General features: G+C 47.6%; 7 protein-coding genes across 7 annotated transcripts; 3 read left to right on the top strand and 4 right to left on the bottom strand.

Moving 5' to 3' along the window:
- Positions 1–193: 193 nt before the first annotated feature.
- Positions 194–977, top strand: mxr1 (Peptide methionine sulfoxide reductase; the record flags this gene model as incomplete). Its single annotated transcript, XM_049250325.1, has 3 exons — positions 194–458; positions 561–879; positions 947–977. 3 exons carry the CDS (start codon positions 194–196, stop codon positions 975–977), a joined length of 615 nt encoding a protein of 204 aa, XP_049110685.1.
- A 1,809-nt stretch (positions 978–2,786) lies between these two features.
- On the top strand, positions 2,787–4,045 carry LOZ57_001232 (uncharacterized protein; the record flags this gene model as incomplete). The annotated part of the gene is made up of 4 exons (XM_049250324.1): positions 2,787–2,852; positions 2,904–3,026; positions 3,081–3,786; positions 3,843–4,045. The coding sequence occupies 4 exons, from the start codon at positions 2,787–2,789 to the stop codon at positions 4,043–4,045; spliced, it is 1,098 nt and encodes a 365-aa protein (XP_049110684.1).
- Positions 4,046–5,058: 1,013 nt separating this feature from the next.
- Positions 5,059–5,646, bottom strand: LOZ57_001231 (uncharacterized protein; the record flags this gene model as incomplete). Its single annotated transcript, XM_049250323.1, has 1 exon — positions 5,059–5,646. One exon carries the CDS (start codon positions 5,644–5,646, stop codon positions 5,059–5,061), a length of 588 nt encoding a protein of 195 aa, XP_049110683.1.
- A 1,612-nt stretch (positions 5,647–7,258) lies between these two features.
- Positions 7,259–8,729, top strand: UTR2 (putative glycosidase CRH2; the record flags this gene model as incomplete). The annotated part of the gene is made up of 3 exons (XM_049250322.1): positions 7,259–7,376; positions 7,449–7,886; positions 7,945–8,729. The coding sequence occupies 3 exons, from the start codon at positions 7,259–7,261 to the stop codon at positions 8,727–8,729; spliced, it is 1,341 nt and encodes a 446-aa protein (XP_049110682.1).
- Positions 8,730–11,180: 2,451 nt separating this feature from the next.
- Positions 11,181–13,084, bottom strand: PHO8 (vacuolar alkaline phosphatase; the record flags this gene model as incomplete). Its single annotated transcript, XM_049250321.1, has 2 exons — positions 11,181–11,500; positions 11,578–13,084. 2 exons carry the CDS (start codon positions 13,082–13,084, stop codon positions 11,181–11,183), a joined length of 1,827 nt encoding a protein of 608 aa, XP_049110681.1.
- Positions 13,085–13,588: 504 nt separating this feature from the next.
- On the bottom strand, positions 13,589–14,460 carry LOZ57_001228 (uncharacterized protein; the record flags this gene model as incomplete). The annotated part of the gene is made up of 2 exons (XM_049250320.1): positions 13,589–13,782; positions 13,857–14,460. The coding sequence occupies 2 exons, from the start codon at positions 14,458–14,460 to the stop codon at positions 13,589–13,591; spliced, it is 798 nt and encodes a 265-aa protein (XP_049110680.1).
- Positions 14,461–15,234: 774 nt separating this feature from the next.
- Positions 15,235–18,207, bottom strand: hmt1 (ATP-binding cassette-type vacuolar membrane transporter Hmt1; the record flags this gene model as incomplete). Its single annotated transcript, XM_049250319.1, has 3 exons — positions 15,235–16,567; positions 16,627–17,762; positions 17,812–18,207. The coding sequence occupies 3 exons, from the start codon at positions 18,205–18,207 to the stop codon at positions 15,235–15,237; spliced, it is 2,865 nt and encodes a 954-aa protein (XP_049110679.1).
- Between the last annotated feature and the right edge of the window lie 1,619 nt (positions 18,208–19,826).

The raw sequence follows: 19,826 nt of genomic DNA, 5'->3' as shown, positions 1-19,826 counted from the left end.
TTATCAAGTGAAGACAGGAATCAAACTGCTGGTGTTCGAAACTCAAAGCCGAATTGGCCCCGAACTTGGTTCTTTCGGCCCAATCCGTCGATCTCTAGACAGCTTCCTTGCTTGACTTCATCTGTCTCTCTCCGACTACCTATTCTGACCGTGAAAGCTGTCAAGAATGCCCTTCTCACCGTTCCAGTCCGCCATGCCCCTCCTCTCGCGCCTCCTTCGGCCGTTCTCCAGCTCCAATGCATCGCTGGCCATCGGGCCGAGTGAGTCACTTGCCGCGCAGAACTATCCCGCCCACGCTCAAAGGGCCACGATCGCGGCGGGTTGCTTCTGGGGCGTGGAACATCTGTTTCGAAAGCAGTTTGGCAATGGAAAAGGCTTGTTAGATGCAAGAGTAGGATATTGTGGGGGCAATGCATCATCTCCGACGTATCGCCTTGTGTGTACCGGCGGGACTGGGCGTAAGTTCTGGCTGGGTTTATACGATGGCACTTTGACGGCTGTTCTACGCCGTATCATTTTGATTTTTAGGGTGAATATTTGGCTAACCATCCTAATTCTAGATGCCGAATCACTCCAGGTGGTGTTCGACCCGTCGTTGGTCTCGTACGGTCAACTCATTGAATTTTTCTACCGTATGCACGATCCTACCACGCTAAACCGACAAGGCGGGGATGTCGGGACGCAGTATCGCAGCGCAATCTTCACGCATAACGATGAGCAGCAGAGCATTGCGGAAAGTATCACTGAGCAAGTAAACAAGCAATGGTGGAAGAACAAGGTCGAAACGGTGGTGACACCTGCGGACCAGTGGTGGGATGCTGAGGATTATCATCAACTATACTTGGATAAAAATCCGAATGGATATGAGTGCCCTGCCCAGTATGTATTACCAGGCTGCAATGGAGGTTCCACAGACACTAACCTGGCGCCTAACTAACGCTTACAGTTTCATTCGGAGTTTTCCCCCTCTCACCTAAGGGGTATCATCTTTCTAACAGTTACGACAGCGCAAATATTTACAAATAATCTAGGCAACACAGTACTGATTTTGTTTCGGGCAACGATATTTCAACGCTAGTTGCATGCTTTTCTCCATTCATCATTGGAGAGCCCTCGCAACACGATCGGCTGTGCTAACACGCATGCATAACCGTGAATGAGGCATTGGGGGCATATGTATATATCTAATATTTCAACACAGCTCTTTCGGCATTCCGCCTCTTGCATCCTCCGTTGACTGGTCTGAGATTTCGTGGAGAAACTATGGGGTAGCGTTAGGCGCTAAGCAGGCTGCAGTCACTGGAAACCGTTTTTCCAGGCGTTCACACCTAGACCCGAGGCTTAGCTAACTACTACACTTAACCGTAGTCTAATGATACAGGCAAGGTGGACCTGATCATCCCCAACCCACTCGCGGCAAACCTCCGCATACACATTTTCCTTGGAGTGGTGCGTGTAGCTGTCACGTCATGATGTGGTAACCGCGCCTTGCGCCCTTATCGCGAGGTGCGGTTAGGTAGAAAGCTTTAGGCTATAACTTTTCAAAGGGTTTTTATAGAGTTTTTATCGGCCATCAAGAACGACTTATAGTTGGCTGTTTTATTTGTAATTCACTTATATAACCACCCCATCGACATCTGTCTTTGGTCTCTCATACTACTGCAGCAGTGCGGTTCAGAGTCACCGTATAGATAATCTATCAGTCCCTGTAGAGAATATTTCTAAAAATCAAATCATACAGGCAAATTTGCGCTATCTTCTCACAATTCATAAAGTACTGTAAGGTCCATTAACCACATGTGAAGATAAATCTTACTCAAAATACAGGAATGTCTTGAAAGCATAGAATAGGGGGTTTATGGAGGCAAATTGTGTATCAATATTTAAGCTAAACATAAAAGTCTCTAGGAATTCTGTATCATAAAAATGTAGTTATTTATTTGTGGTTTATTCTGCCGATTTCAAATCTTCTGAATGCATTCACTATGAATTTAGTTGCCAAATGTCTAGCCCCGAAAACTGCCCAGAAGAAACACGACTGAGCAATTCTCCAGAACCAGAAGCCAATGTAGGTATCATGGGCATAGATTGCTTATGAATCAAAGAGAGCCAAAATTGCTTCTTAGAGGAATCGACACAATGACTTCATTCACCCTCTTCTTTCTGTTTTCAGGAAGCCTTTTAGCCATGAACAGAAATTATAATAAGACTCAGAGCATAGACAGCCATTAAAGAAGCCTTTAGGGGCACCTGAAGATCATTCCTTCACCTGGTATTTCAAGTTAAACTTTCATACTCAGAATGCTGCTTGAGAGGTGGAAATTTCCAGCAGCAAGTGACTAAAGCACCATGCTTGTTGATAGCAACTGTTATTCATAACAACACAAGCTGATGCGCGTCACCATACAATCGCGTCAGATGCTCACCCTCCTGTGACTCAGACCTTGTTCTTATGCCAACAAGTCTGTAGGCATTTCCAGCCTATTGATTGTGTTCCTTTCATTGTTCGATCAATTGTTTCCCCAGTTGTATCTGTCAATGATGTGAATTTCATCTTCTCTTCTGCAAATACTCAATTCAGTCAGCCGGCTCAATCTTCCTTATATTCTTTACTGTGGGTTATTGCATACTTTACTTAACGCTTATATTCTACCGTGGAGCCGTATCCAGCTCCCCATATACGCTTTCCTGCTCTTAAATACCAACAAAGATCGTTTTTTGCTTCGCAGAAGCTCTTCGCCTTCGGCATCAAATTACATAGGAAGGTCACCAGCACCGCCATTAGCATGGATCAAAGAATCGATGATGCCATGGTAGATGTTATCACCAAGATGAACGGCATCACAGAGCATGTGGGTAAAATCAGAGTATCAAAAGTCTGTATTCTGCTAATCCCGTGGCAGCTTCGAGTTCATAATTTTGTAGACTCTGCAAATAAAATTGCACGGAACGTCCACGAAGTCATCAGCATCTTTACTGATGCAGTGGTCAAATTATCGGAGGATCAGATGGTCATCTGTGACGGGGTAAGAAGTTTAGACCGGTGTAGATGCTTACAATGGTAGCTAATCTTGTTTCAGCGAAAAATCGCGTCAAATACAAAGCCGCCCGAGCCTCGAAACACTGAACAAGTGCCCAAGCAGAACGGGCAAAATACGGTCCTTTACTCGGACGTCGCTCGCCAGACTCCCGGCCCGACGGTCGTTCAGGGCCCTATTCGAGCCGCACATATGGTAGGAACTAGACAAACTCCAGCTGTCACATACCGAGCACCAAATACACTTGGCCTTACAGCGACCATCCCCTCTCAAATCAACCCGGTGGTTCCAGTTGGTCACCCACCAGTCCGAGAATCCAGTGAAGAAAAGGGGGCAATTTTGACATTAAGTGGCGCCTTTGGGCCCCATTCGCTGAATTTCTTGACTTCAAAGATCCGCGACGGCCCGCTTTATAGCATAGAGATCAATTATGTGCAGGGTTTTGCTGAAATCACTTTCCAGAAGGCAGCACATGCCCTGGCATTTTTGGAGCAGGAGCGCATAAAACGCGCAAGAACTGGCTCCGGGATGTTTGGTGCCGGGTTTAAGATCATCTGCGCTTCAGAAGTGGCTTGGGACGATGCCTTTCGCAAGATGGAAGACAAGCCGCGGGAACGACGCAGATTAACGCTTGCTCGAGCTGGCCTCCTTGGAGGTAATCTCTCAGTGAAGAAAATTCTAAATGATATGGGCCAAATTGTTGGTGCTGACGCTGTTGAGTTCATCTGGGCATTCAATGCCGGCAACGGTAGGAGTCTCCCTTCTGCATGGCACAGTATGACTAGACCAATCTAACTTGCGTAGTGACTGCCGTTTTCAAAAGTGTTGCTACAGCACGGGCGGTTCGCGATCATATTATGGTCATGGCCTCCCACGAAGACAATGCATACTTCGAGGTGCAAGTCACATTCTCAACCGATCCATGCGAGAGACAGCTGAACTTAGAGTCTCAGTTCGGCATCCCACAGCATCGCCGCAACCTAATGCGCAGAAATGTGAAAAAATAAGCGGAGACCCAAGCGTCTGAAGAACAGTAGGATCAAGAACTTGATGGGGCGATGGATGGTATCAACGCTGCGGCGACGTTTCTTTCTTTTTTTTCTCCTTATTTCCTTCTGGTTTTTTGCTTGTATAGGAGTCGCCATCTTAACCCAGAGATTGACATATTGGATCTCATATGAAGACTCCTAGTATTAACGGCCTTTTTGTTCTGCGTCTTTGAGCTACTGCTTCCTGCAACTTGCTTGGGTTGAATGACTTGCGAGTGCGCAAAGACCCCATCGTTATGGTTGGCATGTTGGAGGCGGAATGGATATGCTAATGTCCACACCGTGGAAATAAACGAGCTTCTGTATAGCAAGTCTACTAAGTTTGAATTGCTCCTCTTGCCTGATGAATATTTTCGGTTGAGCAAATTCTCAGTCCAATAAGCCAAGTTTGCACCACTAACGCTGTACGAGAATGCCAAGATCAATCTCAAAAAGACCAACTTACATATTCCTTGTAGCAATGATTAACAATCGGTTCCATTTCATTCTAGTCATTCGGGTTATGCAGCCATGAATAGCTCTATCTCCTTACGAATGATGCGAAGACGGAAAAAGATGCGAAAACGCCCCCAAAGAAGATGTTCAATACCACCACTGCAGTGATAAAATTATTCTACGGAGTATTCGTGTTATACCTGTACTGGGGACATCCACAAAATGACAATTATCAACTCCATACTCCGTACGGAATACTGATTACCTTTCTCTCTCTCTTCCCCGGAGGTCCAGGAAGACGATCATGCGTACCAGGTGCCGAAATGTGCCTCTGTTTCTCATTCTATGAGCAACCATCAAAGGTGATCCTTGGTCGCAATCGACAAGCAGCTTCAGTTGTCCTCACCCTTCCCCAGATCACATAAACAAGGATTTTTGTACTCTGTAGGGCCCCAATAATGAATCACAAGCGTTCTCACAATTAAATATAGCAAAGATTATTATTCTTGATTAGGACTATTGTTATTTGTTTCCGATCACCAGGTTCCGCCATTCTGGGGGTAATTGTATCGTCCAGGACTGACCTCCTCTTTGCAATCGAGGTATTTTACCCACTTCTTATCGCTAAAGTCTCGGAGATCAAATCCTTCCTGGTCCTGGTCAATTGTATGCGCGTTTACGCTGTGGTATCCCGGATTATGCTCATCCATTCTCCATATTTTCGTCATTTTTCCTTCACTTGGTTTGCCTAGCTTCACCTCGAGATCAATTTCTTCCGTTAAACCATCAGCACCAGCGGTGAAACACCGCACACCGCATGTAGAACAGAAAAACCAGTTCAACTTTCCTTCGAAGCAATTGTAAACTGAAAGGTCGGTTTTGGGGTTGGATGGCGAGAGTAGACAGAAATCCTGGGCAGGATTGGGGAGTCGCATGTGAAAATACCCCATCTTGTGGCAGGTCGTACAATTGCACTTGTAGAAACGCACGGTTGTCTTGGGGTCAACTTTTGGCCCAACAGTCGGGGGTAGAGAGACGAATGCGAGGTAACGAACTTTGCCGCAGTGGCACGAGCCATGGTAGGGGCGGCGATTATCAGAGGAAGGGACAGGGGCGGAAGACATGGTGGGCGTCAAGTTGAAGCTTGGTGATCAGACTATAAATCAGCTTGGTCTTGGACTGACTCTTGTTGGGTGTTCCAGGAGTTAGATCGAATGCGCCGTCCAGCTAGATATAAGTACTGAGTACATCAAATTTCCTGTCAACAAGCATTGAAAGTGCAAGTTTGTCATGCAGAAGCGAAGTACTGTGCACACAGAGCTGTGTAACCCCTCATCCCGGATTTAGGCTCGCGTCAACAACGCGCTTTGTGCTTGAAAGTTGGGTGCCGGTTTGCCAAACCTTCGTTGACAACCGGGCTCCAATCAGGCTGCCCATTGTGGCGATCATGGGCGATGAGCTGTCCACAACATGTTTACTTGCTGTACGTTTGATGCCATTTGATGCCAGAAATATCAGGCAGCCAGGAGCGAAATCACGCGGTAGTTACACTGCCACAGAAAGCAATCCGCCGTATTCCGTAGAGAGGATGAAGTCACCGTTTTTACAGAGACACGTGGTTGCCGGAGGCTTGAGACACATCTTTGCTGGATGTGAATCCCAGCTGGTTTCACCTGAAAAATCCATTCCAACCTGACAGGGTTTTGTGCAACTCACGCACTGGGAGCATGGCTTCTTGTCCAACTCGTATTTTCTGCCAAGAAATGAGAGTCTCAAAAATCACGAGGTTGGCCACCAGACCACCGGCTTGTCCATGATCTCCCGGCCTGCGCTGAGCGGGCAATGTTTGACGCCCAGTTCCCTGCAGTGGTGTGATGTGTCTGATGGGGCATTAATTATTGGAGGTGTTTCGTGCGCGCGAACGTGGTGGGTTGAGAATGACGCTGCCAGGCAGAAGTGATGACTAAGACATCAAAGCATTTGGCCAATGAAAGGTGCCCATTTTATGCTGTAATCCAATGACACATGACGTTGTATTGCAGGTGGGGGTCAGGAGTCCTGGACAGGCTTAGCCGAAATTTAAAGCGGGACATTATTGGCCAGTGCCAGCGGCTTAACCTAAAGAAAACGCCAGCAAACCCTAAAATGCTTATCTGGGAAACCACGGGGAAATTTTGCGGCTAATACAGCGCTGATTGGCTGCAACGGCAACTGACGCGCAGTTGATTGGCCCATGTTGACCGCGCTCTCCACCAGGGCTTCCTTGACCCGCGGCCATTGGCCGGTTATGCTCAAGGCGGGCCCCCCCCTAACCACAGGGCCTCATTCAGTGCCGGCTTCCCGTCGTTTCTCCTCTTCATCCTCCTCTTCACCTCTTCTACTCATCTTCAGGAAGCATCACTCGCTTCGCGCTCCTTGGAGTTTGAGCAGCGCGTTTTTTTAATTTCTGTTTTCGTGTATAATCCCCATACTCTACAGTCCTTCGTTAGTTATCGCAGCCTTGTTGGTTCTTTCTCGATATCGCGCGATCCCAAATTCTCCGTCGAGCCTGCCGACTTCAAGCAGCGCCCACTGGATCTTTGTCTATATATAATATACCTGCATATACACTCTACACCTATACATTTATTTAATTCCACCAACGCGCAGATCAAGCTTAATTTTCCCCCTTCGCTGTACAGTTATTAGCGAGCTACCTACCACTACATAACCACCGTACATACAAACCGTCTCACGATGACTCGCCTTTTGGCATACGCGCTGGCCTTAGCCCTTTCATCACAGGCTGTATTTGCTGCACCTGAAAAGTGCAACCCAGGAAAGAAATGTCCTGAAAGCTCTCCGTGCTGCTCGCGTGAGTGATTTCCCTTTTGTCTAGGTGGTGTAACATGGCGGTTGACGCTAACTTTTCTTTTCGGGTTTCAAGAATACGGAGAATGCGGATCGGGTGCCTATTGCCTTGGGGGCTGCGACGCGAAATCTTCCTTTGCTATTGATTCCTGCGTGCCAGCTCCGGCGTGCAAGAGCAAGAAGTTTACCTGGGATAATCTTGACAGCATTGTCCCCAATACAAAATACCTTGGAGATGCAGAAAAGGCGGATTGGGTTTCCAGTGGCCAGCCTTTATCAAATGATGGCACTCTGTTATTAACCATGGCCCCTGGCACCGTAGGCACGTTGTTAGCTTATAACCACTATCTCTGGTATGGCAAAGTAAGCGCCAGATTGAAGACTAGCCGTGGCAAGGGTGTTGTAACCGCATTTATTCTTCTGTCAGACGTGAAAGATGAGGTCGATTTTGAATTCGTCGGGGCCGATTTGGTTACTGCCCAAACCAATTACTACTTCCAAGGAGTTACAGACTGTTCGTACCCCCTACTTTTCCGCCTGAAAATAAAATATATTCTGACGGCTTCTTGCAGATACTAATGGAAAAAACCAATCTCTTTCGGATACCTTCAGCGAATATCATACTTACGAAATTGACTGGACTCCTGACCAGATCACCTGGGGTATCGATGGGAAACCCGTTCGCGTGACGAAACGGTCCGATACATTCAACAAGACATCGAATCAGTATGCTTTCCCCCAATCACCGACTCGTGTGCAACTGTCTCTCTGGCCTGCTGGGCTGCCCTCAAACCAGCCAGGCACGATCAACTGGGGCGGTGGCCTAGTTGACTGGAAACATGAAGATATTACAAGACATGGGTATTATTATGCGACTTTTGACGAGGTCACGATTGAGTGCTACAACCCACCAAAGAATACTAAGACCGAAGGATCGAAGTCTTATGTCCTTACTGATCTCAAGGGCACCGAGGATGCATTCAAAATCACCGACCAAGACACGACTTTGAAATCCTTCCTCGGCAACGGCCGCAACATGTCCGCTGACTATCCATCGGCCTCTGGAAGTAATAAGCCTGCTCAAAGTAGCCATATCGCTGTTATCCCTGGCTTGACTGGAGCCGGACCCGGTGCCGATGCAAACCGAGGACAAGATGGCAATAACAATAATAACAATGGCGGCGGCAGCGGCGGATCTCCCGGGAATGGTGGCAACAGCAGACCTAACCCAGGAGATTTCTCCCAAGGCGGCAGCCCTAGTGACAAGAAGAGCGGCGCTTCTCCGCAAGGCGAAAAAGTACTTACCGGATCCTTGTTTGCAGTGCTCGTAGCACTTGTGGTTCTCGTTGCGATGTAATTTGCACATGCCCTTTGGGCAGCTCTAATTCTTTTTTGCAGGCTGTATAATCTTTGGGGAAGATATCGATCTTTCCCAATCCTCTTACATCTGAATGTTGTGTTGCCAGACGGGTGGTTTAGTTGGCATTTTCTAGCTTACCTGAAAAATTTTTCAGCGTATATGTACCCTTTAATGGGTGCTAATAACGATTCTCAGCATAAATATTATTAACAAATTCTAACGTTTCTTCTCTATTGTGTTTTATCTTATACAGACTTGGCTTTTTGTTTTTTTTTGCCTTTGCGCCATACCCGAAACCTACAACCATGTGGTCCCAAGTTGCCTGGATCGCAAAAACCTTGATCTCATTGTGGCGAGTGGCGACCTGAGTATTTCGGGGAACCTTTAGGCTATCGTCTTAAAATAGTCAACAAGTCCACAGCGTACAGTACTGGCTTCGCCAAGTAGGTCAAACAAGAGGCAGCTCGGTGTTTAAGAGTGTTGCTGTTTTTCTAGAGCGAAATCAATACGCCGAGATTTTGCTACTTCTTCCCTTCTTGAAACACACCGGGAAGCAAACATACCATATCCGGCCAGCCTGAGCGTGATGTTTTCCCAACCTCGTCCCAAGTCTATCGAAATGTAAATTTCCTCTCTCGCGTCTCAAGCTCCCGTGTTGCTCACCCATGTGTCACTACCCAAATGTCTATCCGATTCTTATGCTTTTGGGCGGCTTTGTTTGTCATCCTGCCCAATTGCCCATAGCAAGCGAAATATAGCTTTGATGCGAATTCCAAGGCAAGAATGGAGAGACCTCTGTTGAATATTTTTTAGGTCACTCTACTTATGTGATATTCCCAACAAAGTGTTGAGGAGTTACATATCAGGCAATTGTTCGCTTTCAAAGAGCTCTCAAATGTTTCGTTGCGCCCCCACCCCTGTCTAGTCGACAAGATGAGGCTTTCTATATGAAAAACATATTATATTTCACTTAAATATCCAAGCAAACACAAATCTATGAAGTCCAAGCAGTATACAATTGCAGCCTGTTTTGATTTGATATACCCAAACCTATGAAACCATTGAATCGTTGAATATCCGTGTTCTCACACTACCACTATGTTGGTGGTGACCATGCAGTTCAAATTATAGACGACATGTATAAATCTACATTCCCTTTGACGCATAGTTTGTCTGATGCCGCTTGTATCTTGCTACATGCTTTTCATCATCAAGCTTAGAGAGTGATGCACATACTCACTCCTTTTTGATCTCCACGCACTGGCAATTCCAAGTTGTTTATCAACAAAATTATCAACTGCTGTAGCACATACAAGTCTTCATAAATCTTCATTCACAACGTCAGTCACCCACACGCCAAAACACAGAAAAAATTCTGATACATGTTTCACAGGTACAATGTGCTTCTATAATCGAGTGTTCTTTTCCTGCAATCACTCGATATACACTCTTGGATCTTACTGCTACCGCGTCTTCGATCAGCTCCAACGAATTAACGATCCCTGGGAGCGCGACCACTATAACATTCCCTTCAAAATTGATCATGATTGCAACCCATCGCCAAAAAACATTACTGGTCCACTGTATGCTCGGCATCCATGTGATGTTTGCTATCAGAGAGAGCAAGATAATCTGTTCATTCAAGGCGCAGACTGCTTTTTTGTGGGGAGAGGGGGGAGAACATGAGTGTTTTCCCCAACCTTTTCATTCTTTGCCATAGGAACGTTTCTCTAGATGTACAAAATGGGAGAACGACTATTTTCTGGGATGACGGAGTTGAATTTCAGGGGTTTATTGGTGTTATGGTGTTGCGATATCCAAATAGTTGGTTTCGGGTAATGAACAGAACAAGGGGCATGTGGACAATTTGGCGGCTGACTGAAAACCACTCGGTATAAAGGAGCCTAATCCTAGGATGTACTATAAAACACAGCATCAGCACCGTGACATTATCTAAAATACTCCCAGGCGGTATCTTATGGAGCGTAATTATGTAGTCTAGCATTTGGTCTATAACAAGGCTATTTATTAACAAGGAGCTATATCCCATTCGGCACAAATAAGCAAGAGGAAATGCCCATCTGAATGATAGTTCGAGCGGTCGAAATATTAAAGGTAGACAAAGTTTCACAAACCTCTAAAAGGTGAAAGAAGAAGCGGAAAATGGGAGAACTGTTTGACAAGCAGTTGTGCCCTTGAATCCTTTCTCCGAGCTCAAGTAAATTGCTTCTGTTTAGCAAAGGGCCGAGAGAACAGAACTCTAATATATGCGGAAAATGAACCCGAAACTGCGGCAAATTCTAACTCCGTAGACTCCTAGAATGGAAGGTTTGAAAAGAAAATCTGCACGCATATATGGAGAAAACGCAGACGCCGAAATACCTTTCACGCTATACAGCTGAAAAGGCAAGCAGCTAAAGACGGGCACAGTAAGAACTAATCCTGGCCTTAGTGTGCCATCCCGCACCCGCATCCTCCATCAGTACTGACGACTTCACTTGGCCAGGAGAGGCTGCGTTTCTTGAAGTCGCCATGATAAATATCAAGTGTATCGACAACAACATCGCTATCGAGCGGTGCTCCCATCCAGGCGTAGCCATTGCTACTAGCTTTTGGGGTGGTCTTCGTGCCATTTAATTTTTCCGTGATCGAATCCAGGTCCAAATCAAGATAATTGACAAGAAAGTCACCGACTTCGGTGTTTTCGCGGTTACCAAGAAGATTCATAACGTCACGCGGAGAAGACGCATAGATGTTTACGTCGGCAGCTATTGTGGAATTTGGGTTAGACCATTGGTATTGAAAGAAAAATAAAAGGTGTCTACGAATAAAAAGAAAAACTTACCAGAATGTCCATGAGTTGACCAACCTATTTGAGCTCTTCGGCTGACCATATCTGCAAAAATATAGGCCGCAGGGATCGGAGAGTCCGAACGAAGAAGTGAATCAATCTCAGCATCCTTCGCATCATATATTCCAAGGCCATTTTCCAAAAAGTGGCGACGAACATATGCACTCTGTTCCTTCTTGGGGGCCGATTTTCCTTCGTTATTAAGGTACCCATCAAGCCTGGCTTGAAGATATTCGGAAGAATGGCTAGCATTAACAAGGACGCCTGGAAACCACTTGTAATCGGGATATGATTGATGAAGCTGTCGTGCAACGGCTAATCCACCGGTTTCATGATCAGATGTACTAACAACAACACCAGGGGTGGAATCCTTTTCGAGAAATTCCAATACGGCAGCAAAAGCTCTATCGTATGCTAAAACTTCGTGAACCTGAGCTGCTGGATCGTTACCATGGCCGGCATGGTCAATGCGAGAGCCTTCAATCATGATGAAGAAACCCTGGTCACTATCACGCGTCGCATCACTTAACGCTTTCAAAGCCGTTCGAGTCATTTCTTCTAGAGAAGGATATGTGTCGTTTTGATATCGACGGTCGATCTCGTAAGGCACATCCTTATCAGCAACAAGGCCAAGCAAGGGAAGCTTCACAGCAGTGCCAAGTTTGAGCGCATCGAAACCTTTGCGGTCATCAAAGTACGAGAATCCTTTCGATTGGGCGAGTCGCACAATATCCTTGTTATCACCACGACAGCTACCTGAGGTAGAGTTGGGGAGGAAATGGCATCTTCCTCCTCCAAGGATAAGGTCAACTTGGCGGCCAAGTGGGTACTCTCCAATCTGATGCTCCGCTATCAAATCCTCGTATGAACGCATGTTGGCATGGGAGGAAAAGCAGGCAGGAGTAGCATCTGTAATTCTCGTCGTAACTACCAAGCCTGTTAGATAACCAGCAGCCTTCGCAGCCTCCAAGACAGTCCCGCAGGGAGTGTGGTCTGGCAGCACAGCTATAGCACCGTTGTAGCTCTTCTTCGCACACGAAAACGCCGTCGCACCAGCGGCAGAGTCTGTAACCAGGCTAGACGTTGATCTTGTTCGAGATTGTCCGATATGATGTTTGTCCAGCACGAGAATATCGTCGATGGGAAGGCCGTCTCGCAACTGGCGAAAGCTGCGCGTCATCGATAAGCTCGAAGGGCCCATGCCATCGGAGACCATAAATATCAGGTTCCGTTTTCCCATGGGCCTTGAATCGCGCCATCTTCCTTCACCTTTACCGGTGGATTGTTGATGTTGGTAGGCAACGGCGAGGATGATGACAGCAGCAGTAGCTAGCAGGGCCCATGCGAACAATCCAATCTGACGCCAAAACGTAGCTCCGCGACGGTCTTGGTCACGATACGTTCGTTGACCAGTTAAGAGAGCATCCTCTTCAGCGTCGCTTCGCTCTGCCGATTGTTCAGAGGATGGGCGCTGGACGAGTAATGGGTCGTTTCGCGTCATGATGAGAACAGACTAGCAAACGTGAAGTCGATGGGTCATATAGTAGGCGACTGCCAGTGATACACCGAGTAACTCTTAGATCACCTCATATTATGAGGTGTCCAGGAGGCCTGGGAGAAAGAAACAGAAGCACCGTCGGTTGCCATCGCCAGTCAGCCGCCACGTTGAAGTCACGAACTCACTAGCACCCATGCCAAGCCAGCCTCCATGTCTCAGATATGGCGAAGAAACGAACTACTGGAGCTCTCAGATGGAAATCAAGGTGGATTAGGGAGAATATGGAGATAATGGGGTTACCAGCTCAGGTTTTTGTAGAAATGAACACGGGTGCCTTCTTACCAAGAGCTTTCGTAGAAGTATCTGGAGGAACTCTAGGGAGTAGCTCAAGGGAATCTTAAGGGCAATATAGAATACATATACTAGTTTATGGCTTGTTGGGTATAATAAATCAACTGCAATCCCAGATTTGGGAGCATAGTACACAGGCCTACGGCAGGCTCCAATCTACGCCCTCCATCCAACAGGTATCAGAGCTGCAGCAACCTCTCCAACGCCTCTCTCAGTAGCAAGAAGATTAAACTGCGCAGCTGCGTTTCTTGTATCTTGAACCTCGATGCGTATTCCTAGCTGATTGATGTGTTTTCTCGTCTCCGGAGAGATTGGCCGTACGATCCCACCAAGTCCAAGAATAAGTAGATCTGGAGGATAGTCAAAAGAAAACGCGTATTAGTGACGTATCGATACTGAAACAACGATGGCTATGTTTGCCTACCTGGCTTCGGCCACATCAAGCTCAACACACCCCAGGCCTCTTCTCCAACCTCCCACTGCCCTTTGTCATTCACCATTGCCTTGAGTGTACCTGCTTGGCCAGCTTCCCATGGCCTCCAGGCAAATGCTTCCCCATCAACCAGCAAACAACCGTCTCCGCCCGTCACCTTAACCCCGTTATTCAAATGAAACCCATCATCCAGGCAAGCGTCCACGGCGGTGGACGGAGTGGCAACACCAGCAAAAACATCCAGAGCACTAATATCCGTGCGGATACTGGTATCCGTCCGCGGATCTTCAGGCGGCGGAGGCCCACGGTAGTGAGATTTCGGCTTCAAATCCGCGGTAGAGAGCTCCGAGCGGCGCTGCGGCGGGGGCGGCAGGGGTGACCGAAACGGCGATTTCCCATTGCTATTGTTACCGTTGGTATTTCCCGGGTAGTTTGCCGTAGCGGTAGATGTTATGGTCCGTGATAGAAGGGGTGTGGTAACAGCGTGGCCAGAAGCAGGGCTTGGATGGAGGTGCGTTGGCCACGAAATGGTCCTTCGGGGCGACCGTATGGATGCATGCAGTGCGCGCAGAAGTTGTATGGACGGCGAATGCATCGATGAGAATGCACAGGGGGGCGTGAAGCTGCAGCTGGCAAAGCGGAATACCGGTGGCCCCCAATCGCGGCTTTTGAAAGTAACGACCTTTCGGCGGTCAAAGGTATGGCGGTGGGAGGGCAAGAGCTGTCGTTTCTGGTAGCCCGAACTTGAGCTGTTGGCGTCCCGCGAGAGGGGCGTTGTGTAAATGTCTGTATCACGTCGCTCATGCGGTGCGCTGAGACAGCGCGGCACGCCTGGTTGCACCGCGGTCAGAGTTCAGACCAGTTTGCCCAGTGCGAGGGCTTGGCATGCGCGTTTCCGCGGCGGCGCGCGCCAGCCTATCAGGCTGTGTGTGTTGTTGCGGTCAGCAAGGCTGCGAGAAGATGCAACGGGTGGATGATATTGGCTAGCTAATTCTAACGGTCAACACTGCTTTGCGGAATCTATACCTCCGGTGCCCACCTCCATGACAGAAGAAGAAGAAAAAAAATGAAATTACACATTAAAACGGAGCCTCCCAAAGAAATGTATGTAGTATCCAGGGGGCATAGACCGCAGAGTACAAGAAAACAGGCAAGTGAAAGAAAGATATCATAAATTTCGTGGCCATGCTTTTATAACAGGTACCCGATAAAACGATGAAAAAAAAACCCTTACGCCTCTGATGGACCATTTGGTAAACGCCAGGAATGAAGCGCGCATTTGGTATCAGTTGAATTTCACACCCTGCAATCAGCCCTCCTCCAATTCCTATTGTCCCTGTAGGAAATATTAGCGATTCAACAAGCGTCTTTATTGGGTTGTGCCCTTGGCATCCGAAATCTTGGACCAACGCTGCCCGAGAGGGGGGCGTGTAGGCTTCTCCTCTGGAGTTTCATTTCCTTTGGAGTGCTCCTCGTCTGACTGGCTTGAGCTATCCTCACCTCCAGCGGTTGTAGACGCACTTCTCAGCCGCTCTGCCCGAACCTGCAGTACCTGTGCTTCTGCAGCTGCTCGTTGCGCACGAATCTGTTTTCTCCACATACTGGAGTATCGGCCTTTTAACGAAAGCAGCTGTTCATGGGTGCCACGCTCAATGACTTGCCCATTTTGGAGCACAAGAATTTGGTCCGCAGTAGTTATTGTACTTAGACGGTGGGCAATAACCAGCATTGTGCGACCTTTAGATAGCGTAGATAGCGCTCCTTGGATATGCTCCTCTGTTTCGGTATCAAGTGCCGCAGTAGCCTCATCAAGCAAAATAATCCGTGGGTTTTTCAAAATGGTCCGTGCGATAGCAACTCGCTGTTTTTCACCACCGCTTAGACGAAGCCCACGTTCACCAACCTTGGTTTCATACCCATCTGGAAATGTGAGAATCCTATGATGGATGCTGGCAGCACGGCATGCGTCGTATACCTCCTCATCAGTTGCCGCCGGGTTTGCATATCTCAAGTTATACATGATGGTTTCGTTAAAGAGAATGGTATCCTGGGGCACAACGCCAATGTGGCTACGAAGTGAGTCGATGGTGATGGTCTCGACCTTGCGATCATCAACAAGTATACCGCCCGAAGCAGCATTGTAAAACCGGAACAAAAGGCGAAACACAGTCGACTTCCCACCTCCGGATTCACCGACGAGAGCAGTAGTGGTTCCTGGTTTACAGTGAAAACTCAGGCCATTGAGTGCTGGTTTGCGGCAATCATATGCAAACTCAACTTTATCAAACTTGATATCTCCCATACAACCCGGAAGCTTTGATGCCAGAGGGCCATCAACAACAGTGGGCTGCTCTCTGAAGAGCTCTAGCAGCCGCTCTGAGTTGATCAGCGAATTTTGTATGGTCCGATAAAATGTGCCGAAAAAATTGAGGGGCCCTTGAAGCTGGGCCATATATGTTAACAAGGTCACAAATTGACCAACCTTCCTTTCACCTGTGGCAACTTGAAATGCAGCAATGAAACAAGTGACCATCAGGCCAAGCATAAAAACAGTGTTCTGGCTGGTGTTTAGCAGTGAGAGGGAAAATAAAACCTGGTACTCTGCTTTCTGGAAATCTGTTACAGCACTCCGGTAACGACCAAATTCATACTGCTCGGCGTTGAAATATTTCACTGTTTCGTAAGAAATAATGGAGTCATTCCTGCGTTCCATATTAGGCAAAGCTCATGTCTCTTTTCAAACACAGAAAGAGTAACTCACTTAACCGCATCCTCCTGTCTGCTCATGTTCGTCATTGTGCGGCGGATCTCTGCTCTCCACTGTGCTAGGCGAATAGTAACGTACAGATAGGCAAATGTGACAATGGTCACTACCAGGGCATAATACACGTCAAATGCAATCATAAAGTACCCAATGGCCACGCACAAATCAATGAGCATGGGTAGCACTTGAAAGGTAACTTGTTCCAAGAAATTGTTGATTGAGTTGCCTTTGTTTAAAGCTGAAATCACCTCACCAGTTTTCTTGCCCAGATGGAAGTCCAGGCTAAGTCCATGTACATGTTCGAATGCAGCCGTCGAGAGCTCCATATACGAATATTGACTGACGGGGATCCAGAGGAAAGACCGCAACGACCCTATCAAGCCTTGGCTGCCCTGCAGAAACCGATAAAAGACATAAAGACAGATGCCCACCCATGGGACCTGCTGGAACCCAATTTCGTCACTTGATAGGTCGTCTATGATGATACCAACTTGGTACGGCACGAGAACATTTACTACCCGCTGCAGCAACACCAGGCTGAAACAAAACATAACCACCAATTGCAAGCGGTGTGATTTCGACGGCCAAAGATAAGGGAAGAAGACAGAATATCCACTAAGATATTCCCACCAGGTAGTTGCAGGAGCAGAGGAAGGGCGGGCCCAAGCTGCCTCAACTTCGGCGGGTTTAGATGTCTGGGCTTTGGGAGTTGTTTCCGCGGAACCATAACCATTGCCATTCATGCCGTTATTAGCACTGGAGTCTGGCCTCAACAATCCTGTCGTTTCATTGGCGCCCCCAACTCGCCCGCCTTCGTTTGGCGTCCAGCTTGTGGAATTGAATGTATACAGCAAGACGATACCCACCAAAGTTAGCAGGCGTACAAGGGCTATAACAACTTCAATTGATTCCCATGCTGTGATTTTTTTCTTCAAGGGACCTCCACGCGGGTCACCAACAACCGGCTCATGATGCGGGCTAGTATAAAGCGCAAAATGTGCAGCAAGCATGGTCAGCTCCAGGGGCACTGCCAAAACCCATGGATATAACTGCGCAAAGGTTGGGGAGGGTGTGGTGTCAACTAGAGATATCAGTACAACTGTCCACGCAAAGAACGAGCCGACTATATAAATCTAAAGTGGTCATTAGCTATATTACTGAGGAGCTGGCAAGGAAGCATACCACGACAGATTGCCCGGCCCACCAATGCTCGAGGCGATGTAACATCACATGAGACATATTTAAGGCTGCATCAGCGACAAATGTCAATAAGATACTGACGGATAGCCATTTGAAAACCAGTTTTACGTTTGGTGAAAAATCCTCAACATTATCGGTCACGATGACAGCTGTACTCCGCATCCGTGTAGGGAGAGGCCTGCCGCCCGGTCCTGTGGTCACAGCTGCATTGCATTTCACTTTCCTAGCAGAGATGATTGAGTTGGCCACAAAGGCAATACTGAAGACTAAAACGATGATAATCGGGGAGACTGTTTGCATGTACTGCAACACGACCCTGAGTGTGGCATTGTCGATATGTGATTGCAAACCACTATTGACAATAGTAGCAGAGTCCATGCTGAATCCAATTCCTTATTATTGCCTTTGGGTGTTACTCAAGTTCGCCCTTTTCCATGATATGAAATGTTTGCAATTGAACAAATGTCGTGTTGTGAAAGAGCTCCAATGAGCCAAAGTACTCTGAAGGTTGGTGAAAATGGCCGTTAAAAGTGTGATGTCTGCCCAGGTGCTTGAATTTGACAATGAAGGCTAGTCCAGCACAAAACAACGAGTGCGGTGAGATGTTTGAGAAATTGACTGTTGAATTGGCCAATTGAAAAGGGAACTAACACTCAAGGAGCTGCAGGGAAAGCTAGACAAGAGAATATGAGGTTAGAGAGAGCGGCACACAACTTTGGAGGGGTGAAGGTGGAGGAACAGCTCAAGAGTGGAAGAGTGAGGTATCCTTAATTTAAGGGCGGTCGGCAAGCGCGAAGACAAAGGCGGGGAGGCAGTTACCCAATGTCACTGGCGTGCCAACAGTTGCAGGACAGTTAGTGGTACAAGAGGACGGCACAGAAGTGAAGTCAAGGTGGACAAGAAAGAAGAAAGGAAAAAAAGTGAAGCAAAACGGGCGAGAGACCAGAAGGGGTGTGGTGGACAAACAGAGAGTGGCGTATCAAGGTTAAAAAGAGAGTTGATGCCGAAAAAAGACAGCTCCAACCCAATCTTGGCCTCCTGACTGGCGCGAGATCCCAGGTAAAGTTAATTCTTGATCACCCGCTGCGCAGAGCTGGGTGGCAGGATTGTTTTCTTGCTCACAAGTGAGGGAGAACTCCGGCTGATCACAAAGGAACAAGAATTCACAGTTCACTCTGCTAGCTCCCAGCCCTCCTTCATGTTTCCCCTTCCGTTCCTCCCAATTAAATTCACCCACAGCATTCATGGGCGGTGAGCACTGAGTGTCTTGAATCTGGAACCAGCTTTGATTAGCTAGCTTCCTTTTCTTAGGGCGGTGAGACTTGGATAACAAGAACATACTTTAGTTCGCTGACTGGCAGAATTCCGGCTGTTCAAGTGGGGATCCGAAGGATGTACAGGGTACTACTGCGTCGGCGTCTCTCCCTTCATATGAGATCACGCAGTACCAAGTACCTCTGCCGTGGAGAGTGAGGCACGCAAGAGGGCAAAAATAAAACGGTATCCACACTTATATATCGCCTGGACCAAAGGCAGAGGAGGATGCTACATCCTACAGGGATTGCTAACACATATGTATACGCCAACCCTGTCCACGCTGACCCTGCTGTATGGAATCAGGTACGCCGCTTCGTATGCGAAATGCAAGAAACTTTGTACCTTGAATATTGCCAGCCGTCATCCCAATCAGAGCGGGATTCGACCCTGGCACCTTGCAGTGGTCTGTGTCTTCCGCGGGTCGGCGCGTCAAGTGTGAAACCCTGAACGTATTCGACATATAACCGTCGCGGCCTTTGAATCTCTTCCGGTAATAATTTCTGTCCGTCAGCAACGGCAGGTCATTGCGGTATTCGTGGCCGGATCAGCCAAAAGGCGGAGGGAAATCAGAATGTCGAAATTGACACGTCAGGCGGATCGAACCCAAAGAAGCACTCCTACATCATCTTTGCTATTTATATCACCCGCAAGCGGAACGCAGTGCCTCTATGATATACATT

This window comes from Ophidiomyces ophidiicola (genome assembly GCF_022830035.1).
Source record: "Ophidiomyces ophidiicola strain CBS 122913 chromosome Unknown scaffold_3, whole genome shotgun sequence".
Taxonomy (NCBI): Eukaryota; Fungi; Ascomycota; class Eurotiomycetes; order Onygenales; family Onygenaceae; genus Ophidiomyces; species Ophidiomyces ophidiicola.
This window is presented reverse-complemented; position numbering and strand designations above follow the sequence as displayed.